At 45.5% G+C, this 11,554-nt stretch overlaps 1 protein-coding gene across 1 annotated transcript in view; it reads right to left on the reverse strand.

Annotated features, from left to right (window-relative positions):
* Positions 1–9,850, reverse strand: part of ak5 (adenylate kinase 5) — a 45,873-nt gene extending 36,023 nt beyond the window's left edge. Inside the window, exons 1-5 of the mRNA XM_062403820.1 lie at positions 9,564–9,850; positions 8,243–8,429; positions 6,408–6,575; positions 3,778–3,950; positions 1,176–1,289 (exon numbers count right to left, since the gene is read on the reverse strand). Coding sequence (XP_062259804.1) covers positions 1,176–1,289; positions 3,778–3,950; positions 6,408–6,575; positions 8,243–8,429; positions 9,564–9,623 — 702 coding nt within the window. The 5' untranslated portion in view covers positions 9,624–9,850. The remainder of the gene's footprint in view (positions 1–1,175; positions 1,290–3,777; positions 3,951–6,407; positions 6,576–8,242; positions 8,430–9,563) is intronic.
* Positions 9,851–11,554: the final 1,704 nt, after the last annotated feature.

Raw genomic sequence — 11,554 nt, forward strand, 5'->3', positions numbered from 1 at the left:
CAGCTGCTGCCATGAACCCCCCCCCCCGCCCCCCCCCCCCAAGCTTCAGAGGCTTCGAACCTGTTTACACAAATATGACACGTTTGAAAAATGACAGTGTGCACGATAACTCATGTGGCATGATGTGAATTCAAATTTCAAAAATGCTAATTGCCATCAGAAATATTTCTAATTTCTATTAGTCCAGACTTTAATTGGCTCCAATTAGAGAGGTGGAGACAGAGCTTCTCAGCTGAAGTTATATAACTGATTAAACATGTATAACTTGTCAAAGAGTCTAAAGGACCTGACAATGACCTGCAGACGCTTCTGATATCAACCACTCGGCATCAAACCCCCGATCCACCCGAGCTGCCATCCTCACATCTCACACTGCTGCAGCTGGAGCCAGTCAGATAACAGTGCGTAGTACATATGTGGCTCCTAGCAGGTGTCGGTGGAATCACTGTGTGTGTGTGTGTGTGTGTGTGTGTGTGTGTGTGTTTGATTTACAGATAAGAGTTTTTGCTGCATCACAAGTAACAACAGTGTCTCTGAGACCAGTCCAGACCCTACAAGAGAAACCTCATGTGCTCCGATGTGGGATGGATTGGGTTGCCAACATGTTTGCAATGCAACCCGATTGTGACGTTCTTCAAGCCCAGCTGGGACAGAGTGGGTGGATGGGATTGTGCGTCCAACAAAACAACACGATATCAAAAGAATGAGTCAAAAGTCTGAATATTTCAGAAGCCTCTCCTGAACGACTCCCCCCATCCACCATGTTAGTGCAGGATGCAGCCGTGTGTGGATCTGATTGTCACCGAGAGAAGTTGCATAAGTGATTCACGGCTCTTTTGTGTGTGAAAACAACACAACAGTTGTGACACCCCCTCTCAAATAATTGGACAGATCTCGCATCTTAAACAAATCTGAAAAAATCAGTATATGGATGGAGTGTATTTTTAAAAAACGACTTTCTAGTGTCATCGACCACCCAGAGTGCTCAAGTGACATCCACCCATACATTCACACAGCACTTATATAAACTGTATATCACTCGCCCAGCTCAGGCGTCTGTTGCAGCTTGCCTGAGGACCCTTCTGCATGCGCACTGGATGAGGCGGGGGGGGGGGGGGGGGGTAACCACCGTGAACAACCCGCTCTACCTCCCGAGCCACAGCGGTGCCACTCACCTGGTCCTCGAAGGACAGGGCCTGCCCGACATCTCGAGGGAACCCATCTATGACGATTCCATTAGCGTCTGGGATCTTCATGATCTTCTGCTTGATCTCGGTTATCGTGGTCTCCTGAGGAAACGACAAAACAAAAACAGATTCATGATCAGCGTCACTTGGGGCCTCGGTTTGTGTTTACATGTTGAAAGGGCAATAAAACAGATTTTCAGTACTTGGTAAATCACTATTCACCACATGTGTGATCATCACAATTAACTCGACAATTAGCCAGATGCTTGGATTCGGGCTAATTGAGGATTCCACAAATTTAGCATTTTAACTTTGTCACATTGCAATTGCCAAAACCATGGGGTGGCCGTTTTTATTACAGTTTCTTAGTCTGTTTATTATAAAGCAAAAAAGTTTATATGTACAATTATAATTTGCTTTTCAATCAAAAGCATGAGAGTCATAATAAGTTTGTTATAATTAACAGCCCTTTGGAAATTAAGCTGATTTAGAGAAATAAACACTCTGAAAATGATAGAAATCTAAAGCACGTCGGAGAATGATGCTTAATTAAACATAACAACATAATTCGCCTGTTATCCAGTTGCACTTTAATATCTCTGAACGCAGCAGAACGATTGTCAGGAGTGCAGCCGGGGGGGGCAGAGAGTGCCAGCTTCTTTCATCATCGTTTACTTCCTCGTGGCTGGAGGAGGTCAGCGCGCACGGATGTATTCCTCCAGGCAGAACGCATCATGCGATATGGCAGAGATACGTGAGCAGCGCTCCGGTCTAAAAATAACAACGTGGTCGTGGCCAACGCTGAGCAACACAGACATTTCATTTCCCTTCTAACCGCAGAGCGGGAGCGGCGGCCCCAGTCGACTGCTCGGGGATTAAAGCCGGCCTCAGCTCCATCACACAGATTCATGTACGCAGGTAGAGACAAAATGAGAAAAGCTCATCGAAGAAAAGCCGTGTGATGTCTGAGCTCTCGCAGGAACACAAGGAATCAGGTGATCTGACTCCGATAGAGACGACCTGTCCACAACGATACGGCAGCAATAACACAGACAGACAAGAGAGACGTCATTAGATCCAGAATCTGTCCCTCGTTCCCACTTCTCCCCACACGCAGCACACTCAGCACTTTACTTAATGCTGAGCTGCAAAATGAGATCTGGGACACTGAAGAACCATCATCAGGTTGAATGCAACACTGACTGGTTTGCACCAAGAATATGAGCCACATTGCAGTCAGTTGATTTCATTGTTAATAATCCGCCTTTATGTTTCTCGGTTAACTATTGTTTTATTACTAAAATATTAAAATAACGATAGAATTTTGTGTGTGAATTTAATTTCCATTAAAACCCATTAAGAATCTAAAACGACCAAATATTTGTCATTTTTTATTAAAATAACTACTGAGTTTATTATTCTGTGCTCTTACGCTAATTATCCTGGAAATACTATCATCTCAAGCCTCTGGTGCAATACTTCAACATTTCCCATGTGGCCACCCTGATCCCAGTTCAACACCTCATCTCCCATGTTGCAGCTCTTCTACCTGTCTATTGTAATGGAAAAGTCCACTGATCAATGTCCAACTACTGTGAAGAATGTCTTCTACTGTTTTGACTGTTTTCTGTGCACTTAGCTGATACAACATCAATGTCTTCCACCTCCTGTTGACCTTTATTTGTCTGGGTTTGATTCCTCTTTTTGTTACAGTGATGCCAGACACCAGACGGTTTGTGTCTGCTTTCTGTTTTTGTTTCCTGTTTATCCCTTTGTATAACAATCCCTTCCTTTTTAGTTTCTTGTGGTTTCACTCTGAGCCATGTTGCTGTCTGGCTGTGTAAACCCTCTGCAAAGCTAACAATGAAACCTCTTAAGACAACTCCGGTCTGACCAACTCATTATTTCAAATCTCATGATACATTTCCAGGACACCATCAACTGGTCAGCACGTCATGCTCTATGGAGCTGCACTGGTTTAGAGATGAGACGTTTCTGAGGATAGAGACGCGAGAGCACAACCCGTCTTTAATTTGAGACCAGCCGCAACTCAGAGATCCTCTCGTCAGGAGTCGACTGTCGGCGGCTGACAGTCGAGGACATGATGCCGTGTTCTTGTTGCACTCAGCTTCACAGATGATCACGGTCACAGTTACTCTACAAGAGGAAATGCACGGAGGATCTTTTCCCCTTCAAGTGTGTGCCCTCTGTTCCCTCTGAATCCATGTTGAGGTGCAGGGTTATTGTTTGGTCCTTTCTTTGTCCTTGGATATGTCAAATTAAAGGAAATGGTCTAATGGTCTATACGTTGAATTGAGGAATGTGAGTGTTTACTACGTGTTGGAAACAGCCTCCATCAGTGTCTTGCAGGGAGTATGCTAATGAGACGGAGCAGCGTCCCTCTCCCGGCACGCTCGTGATATGGATGCTGGTAATTAGCCCCGTATTACAGTCACGCTGTGATAATGACCTGCGAGTGACTGGACACACTCAGCACTGATCCCTTCACTCATGTTCTCCCCCCCCTACACACACACACACAAAGACACACACACACACTCCCCCCCCGCCTCCTCTGTTTCTCTGCTACCTGCGGTGCCAGCTCGCCATTGGTGATGATTTTTGCAATCAGGCTCCACTTCCTGTTGCTGGTGGCGTTGTGGATCATCTTCTTCCTCAGCAGCTCGCCCACGGACACGTACTGGAAGCCGTAGCGCTCGGCGATCTTCAGGCTCTGTGTTCCTTTGCCGCTGCCAGGGCCACCTAGGCACAGAGGGAGAGCTGTTGATGTTTTGGGAGAGAGAGAGTATGTGTGCATGTGTGTGTGTGTGGTGTGTGTGTGTGGGAATGTGTGAGTGTGAAACGTTAGGCGTGTGGGTGTGTTAGCGGAGGCGCATGTGTGGATGAGTGAGAGAAAGTCAGACTGTTCCTGCTTGTGTGTGTTTTGCTGGTGCACGCGGGGGAGCAGGGCATGTTGGGGGGGGGGGGGGGGGGGGCAGATGAGAGGAGCAGGTACGTGTGAACCTCCCACATTCGCTAACAAATCCTCGTCTCTTCTCTTTTATTCCAGCGATGAAAGCGAATCGTGCAGAGGAGTGATGAACGGGAGGCAGACAGTGGCTTCACGCCGCATTGTTTGATAAATAATGATCACGACTCCTCTAAATATCAATTCTTTGCTGTTACACATTGAAATTTAAAAAAAATCTGTAAGTTTTAAAGTTTAAAACGACCAAAGCGACATACACGATAATTTGAAATCACCCTCACAACAGGGATTCCAATTCAAATCAATTCAATGGTATTGGCGGTGAGCTCTGTGAGGCGGTCACTTAGTGAAAGGCCTGTTCGCAGGTGAGTGCCTGTAAAAACCGTGTGACGCTCGGAATGCTGCTTCGCTGACTGACACACGTGTTTCATTCCAGTTCCTATTGTCACCACAGAAATGCCGACCGCTCGGGGAAACTGATTCCGGTGGAATCGGCCAGGTGAAGACAGCCTGGGAACAAGCTGTGCCTCAGTAATCCAGTCCACCTGTCCTCCATTCCTGGTGCTGCTGTCAGAAATGGATGGATGGATCTAAATGAGAATGTCCCCACAAGATCTGCTGATTTCCATCAGGTGTTCGGCTTCAAGTCTGACTGGGATTTATAATGATGTGACCTTGACTCTTGCTAAAATCAGTTCAGTCCAAGTCAACCTTTGTGCCATAGACTGTAAATAAAGATGGACGACGCGACTCCTCCTCCTACAATTACCCCGAAATGAAGCCAAAATATCCCAGAGACAAGCGTCACCACCGTGCACATTTAGAGTCTGCGCTAGTGCCGATAAGGGGGCGGTGGAGTAAATCACAATGTTACATAAGCTCCACCAATCATGACTCTGATGTGTTACCCTGTTTTTAAAGCATCAAATAACTTTCAAAACAAAACAATCATTGAGCTAAGAACGACCTGATCAGACAGGAACCATCTTTGAGGAACCCCAATTTTAACCTCAACCCTCAAAGGGGGTTTCTGAGATACGTCTTTCCCCAGAGTGGGACAGATGGACAGGCAGACAGACGGACAGATTGACAGGGGGGGGGGGGGGGGGGGGGGATCAGATGGATGAACAGCCTGCAGACAAAATATCTGGTCTGCGTCTGCTGCTGCTGCGGAAGCGTAAAACGACCAATAGATCAAAATCAAATGTATTTAAAAGCAGTTTATCATAGAGCTCTGTGTTTTGCGGGGGTTTGGTTGTATAGCGTTCGAGTCCCCCCCCCCACTGGTCCCCTCTCCGGTCTAACCTGACCAAACGTTTGCCGTGATCCTCCGAAGAGATGACAGCTGCTGCCGTCCTGCTTCCCCTTTAAAATATAGGCCACCATGTGCTCACCAAGACGAGATTGGAAGTGGCTTTGTGCTGAGAGGAAACAACCGTCCTCCACATCACAGACAGTGTGTGAACATCCCAGGTACACAACATGAAGCCACACACACACACACACAAAACTGGCAGGAGGTTAAAAAGCTCGGGAAAGACTCTGAGGTCATTTTCCTGCTTATTTAAAGTATTTTAAAGAGCGGTTATAAATAGCCGCCTCTCTCCAGTGTCATTACTCGTATTATGCAGCTGCCGAGCTTAATTTATGAGTTTAATGAATGTGTCTGACAGGGTGAAGCAGGGGAGCACCGAGGAAATCAGATCAGGAGAGCGTGACTATCACAACACGCAACCAGATCCCCCCCGCTGATACTCAGGGAGAGAGGTGAGGCTGCGTTCAAATACCAGGAAAAATCCTTATCGTAAGCTAACCCTGATCTAACCTTAAACATGTCTCCCCCTTGTAATGCAATGATTTACATTATAGGGACTTGCTTATGCCGCCTTAATGGGATCGTGTAAACAGTTTTAAGGTCCTCAGAACATGGGTAATACCTGGAACACTCACACACACACACACACTCCCCCAGCTGTTCCCATCCAGGCTGTGTATTTTTAGATAATCAGTAAAGCAAACATAAACTTCTATTCTGTATTTTTCTATTCATGTATCAGACTTTGTTATTTCGTGGAAAACATCCAAGGAATCCAGATGAGTGCTTCAAGTCAGAAACACCAGTTGAACACAAAATAAATAACGGCGTCCATCGTATTTCGCTCAGTGTTTCCTCATTTGTGTGTTGTGTGACGTGTATTTGTGATGTTGTGTTTGTTGTGTTGCAGCTTTACCGATGACCAGGATGATTTTGGGCCGTGGTCTCGACGGGTCAAACACCTCGTACTCCTCGATGAGCTCCGCCGTCTCCGACAGGTCCGAGTCGCTCTCGATGGAGAACTGGCTGATGGGAGGGAGGCGGTCGTACCGTCTGTAGGGGAAGTTGGGACTGTCGGGCAACACTGTCGCACACACAAACACACACACACACACACGTACACAAGGTTTAAATGACAACACATTGAACCATCATTTAGATCTGTCAGTTAGAGGTGCAAATGTCCTGCAAACTAAATCCTTCACATAAATTTGTGCGTGCGATGAATTCAGAGACGGTTCATTCTCAGTTACACATCTGTCTCTTGAGAGGAAATCGATTAAAACACGTTCAACAATGCTAGAAATCCTCAGTGCGTGTTATTCCACAGGAGCAGCAATTATCACACTCCTGTGAATTTTAATTAAAGTGCTGATGCACAATTGCAGCGGTGATTACACACGCATCAGTCTATTTAGTGCAAACGATTGAGCAAAACACTTCAAAAACTGTTGCAGAGATAAAAACTATTGAGTAAAAACACTGAAATGTGCTAATTACAGCTAAAGCCCCCCCCCCCCCCCCGTCTTACTTTGGTCCTGCAGACATTTCTAACATGTAAATCAGACAATCAGGGAAATGAATTGCGAGAGAAGAGGCAGCTGCATTTTCTTCCAGCAGATGTTTTAAAACTCTGAGCTGAGTGGAATCACAGCGAATTGGAAATCTCCCCCCCCCCCCCAATGAGGCTGCGGCTCCCAGCAGCTAAACCCTGCAGCTGGCAAACCTCACAGGCATCGTTTGCACAATGTAACCAGAAGCAGGATGTGGGTGAATCTCTAAAAGCAGGAGTCCTGCGTGTGTGTTTTGAATCATGTTTGTGAGCCCGGAGGCTTCTGTTGAACAAATATCATCTCCGTGCAGCTGCATGCTGGGAGAGACATGCCTGTGAACAAACTTCTTATTAATGCACACATGACTTTATTAGCCCTGCCGAGGAGGTGGTCTCTTCCTCATGCGAAAACAACTGAATGGATTTTTGCGAAATTGTCTCCAACTTCCCAGAGAATAATCCATGGATCTTCATGAAAACCATCTGACATATTTAGAGAACTCATCTATGAAATTTGGTGCATCTTGATTGAAGGACAATGTTGGGTCTCCTCCCCCTTGATGGTAAAGCTATGATCTGAAGTCCCCCTATCCTGTCACTGGTCTTCTTAATTTTGAATGAACCAACAATGCCATCAATAAATAATGCAAATAGTTTGTTAGCAAGCAAGACGCAGGCGAGAACTTTGCTTTGCAAATTAGAAACCAGTTTTGCATGTGCAGTGCCAGCTACGCCTTCTGTAAAGATCAGGATCAATGCCAAGATTAATCATTCACTTCGTGGATTCTGAATTTTCTTTTAACTGTATCATAACAGACAATGAATGCACTGCTCATCTCAGGCAGCACAGGGTCCGTCCATGAACATGAAGGGTCACCTCCGGAGATTGTCGCCAATGTTGTCGACGTGTTGTGTTTGTGGGTGTTCTGGTTTCTGGCTCTAAATCTATGTGAGAGAAGTGATGCACGCAGCTGAGCCTCACGAAAAAAAATAAAAACCGAAGCCACGGAATAAAAAACAACTCTTTTCTCATCTGGCTCGAAAAACTCTGCTGGTTCTTCCAAGATCAACAGTTTAACAATGATGCTGCGACCGGGCTCATGAGGGTGAAGCACAAATGTCAACAGGCTTTTTCCTGTTGAAACAATGAGCTATTATGGTGTTGATATATTACACTGGGAGATTGGCTTCATGCTCACCATTTCTGAAGAGGGACCTGCGTGATTGGCTCCCATTGAGCGGGGGAAGGGACTTCTTCTCCTGGCCCACGAAGGTATCCCACCGCACCTTGTCCGCCCCTCCCAGCTCCCGGACTTTCTGCAGGCAGGCCTCCAGGTAGTCGATGGGGTCATCGGGCCGGTAGTACATCAACCCTGTCAGCAGGCTCTGAAGAGGGGGGGGGGGGGCAGAGTGAGTGTAAGGGTTGCGTTGTAATGACGTGTTGTTTCTGCGGAGAGCCAGCCCGCCGCCTTAATGAAGTGCAGAGCTGGTTGCCTTGGCTCGTCTCCGGCGGGGGATCAAAACATCTCATTTTGTCAGAAGCCCATGAAATTGGACTGAGCTGTGCAAACAAACGCAGCCCACCGACGACCTGTTATTATCATAGTGGAGGAGGACTGACCAGGGACTGTGGTGCATGAGAGGTCCCCATGACCCAGAATGTTTTAAAACAAAAGCCTCCTCTGGGACCTCATCTCCACCCTCCCACCCGCAGACGCAGGGAAAACAAGAAGCCTCTCCCGGCTGATGGAGGATAAATACGCTTTTATATGAGCGGCAGTTCTCTGCAGTTATGATGATAATGTGTCACTTTGCTGCTCAGTGTAATAAACAATCAGTAGAACTGGCTCTAATTAAGTGGATGAGCCAATTTAGTTTCCCCTCAGGAAAAAGAAGATTATATTTCATTATGATACATCTGTAAGTTATTAGACTGTGTCGGTCTGAGGTTATTAACAGTGAGCGTCAGGCAACACCGGCCTTGTACATTATAGCAATACACACACAAATACACAATACCTTTGATATTCCTTCGATACATAATTATTAATTATTATTATTCATTTTTAAACACCTCTCGTTCTTTACAGCACAGATGCATCATTATTATCAGAGACAGAGTCAGATGATCACATTTTCTTTTTGGTCTTCATGATAAAATAACAGTTTCCATCTGAGAGCTTCTCAGTGGAGGGGCTGCATCATGTCCATTGGAAGCTAATTATGCAAAAAGGTGGAGATTGGTTAAAATTCCATCTTTGCCTATTGTGATTGTATAGTATTATTAAAAACTAGTTTTATTTTAAATCCATCAATCTATTCAATCCAGAAATCTGCTTCCAGGTTTTCCACGATCTAAGTGGACTCTTTGACACAAATCATAAAAAATCATCTTCAGCTTGACTCTGACATGTTTTCTGCAAAGCATCGATGCAAACGTGTACAAAGAAGAAAAAAAACACAGGGTAGAAATCTGAACCCACTGTTCGGCCAGCTCACCCCAACGCCACCATCTCTCACCTCAAAGAGTTGAGGTATCTCCCGCCGGGCGAGGTACTCCTTGGCATCGTTGGTATTCATCTCCCCCTCGGATTTTCCTCTGGAATCACAACTTGTCTTCTGCGCTTCTCGTGTTTCTCTCCGGACTCGGTGTCACCGCCGTGTGAAGGAAACCTCTGGTCATCAAACCGAGCTCCACGCACACGTCCCCTCAGCGCATTTTGTCTCGTGTGTGGACTTCGTGGATTCCTGCAGGCTCTCACACCGCACCACCCTCCTCGTCGTGGCGGATGCGCGGCTCGTCCGTCCGCCCTCCCACCGCGCTCTGCCGCCAGCACGCACCGTGTGTGCGCCCCTGACGTTGGCACCACCGAGGCTGCGCGCAAATACGCACGCAGCCACTTGACTTTGCGCGTTCTAGTCGTTCACCATTAGCTTGGAATTAGAAGTAACTAAGTACATTTGCTATAATTTACTATTCAATTAATAATTCTACTGTTACTATGAGGGAAATAAGCCGCAGTTACTTATTCCATTGGAAACTGACATACGGTTTATCCACTATGACACATGTTATGGATTAAACTGCCCAATAGGATGTTATTGAATCAATAATAATGATCTAACAATAAAGCAAAGTAAGAGAAGGGCCATTCCACATCATGAGCACTTCTCCAGTTGGTATTTTAACACTTTGAAGCTCATATTTGTGAGCTAAGCCGTCCACCATCAGAGCCAGTGTAAAGTTGCTCTTCAACCATTTTTACACTTGGCAACACAAGATTCACTTTCTTTGAGTTTCTGCAGCTTTTATTCTGAGGATTTTGTTCCTGTTCGGTCAGGCAGTTGTTTCCAAGTTAGAATTCGATCTTAAAGTTCACAATTTTGTAATAAATCTACAGTTTTATCCTAGAAATCATGCATCACATGACATGAATCGGTCTATTATTTCATCTTAAAGTCTGCAGCACCCACAAACAACACCTTACAGACTATATTGCAAAAGTTTATTATTAGCTGTAGGTCAGGTCATATGACTTGCCTAACAATGTACATCTTTATTTTTGGTCATACATAAACAGTTCAGCAGAGGGTGACCTCTGTTTGATCAAGATCTCCAGAAATACTCCAATTTGAGTTCCTGCTTTGTTCCACAGGATTTGATCCTTATTGGCCACTAATCCCCTCGACAGCTGGACGGCTGACTTCTAGTCTCCTTGTTGTTTCTATCTCAGGACAACATTAGATTGGTTGAGAGACACAAGTGTGTTAGAGAGCGACGATGGTTGTAGCTGAATAACGTTTCATGCACCACAGGGGATCACTTGCCAGGATAGAACAGCCTGGGAGTAAAATGCTAATTTGAAAATGGAAAGATGATTAAATTTATGCGACTGAAAACTGTTTTGTTGGTGCACCATCCTTGCTTTTCCATTTTCTAATGCATTGCATTAGGAGGAGGACATTACAGTGATGAGCTCTGTGATGCTGCAGGTCAAAAGATCAGGAGAACATCGGCAGAATTAAAGTGGTTGACAAACTGTTTTGCGTGGTGAATCAAACCTGCTGCTGCTTTTCCAGGAGAGCTTCCGCTTGCTGCACTGCAATGTTACATTAGAATTGCACGAAGGATATGTTTTTTTCATGGCTTCTCTGTATGACAGGGCTCTGAGGCACTCAGGATACAGCAGCAGCACAACATGCATTTTGACATCGGCTGCCTGTCACTTCTCGTTACTGACGATCTCACCAATTAGCCGAGGAGGGAATTTGAATGTGGAGCTGTCAGCCCCATTTCATGTCCAGTCATTATTTTCTTCTTCTCTTGTCAGAGTATCAGCCGTGTCAGACCAAATGGTGATTTGCCTAATTGGACAGGCAGTCGAATGTTGCCCCTGAAGAATCATACTTAAATATTTATAGTGAAATCACGCAGCAGTAAACCCATCTGTACAATGAAACCACAAGCACCACGATGAAACATACAGGGAAAAACGCATTTTCTGTCCATT

Source organism: Platichthys flesus, chromosome 14 (genome assembly GCF_949316205.1).
Source record: "Platichthys flesus chromosome 14, fPlaFle2.1, whole genome shotgun sequence".
In the NCBI taxonomy this organism is placed as follows: Eukaryota; Metazoa; Chordata; class Actinopteri; order Pleuronectiformes; family Pleuronectidae; genus Platichthys; species Platichthys flesus.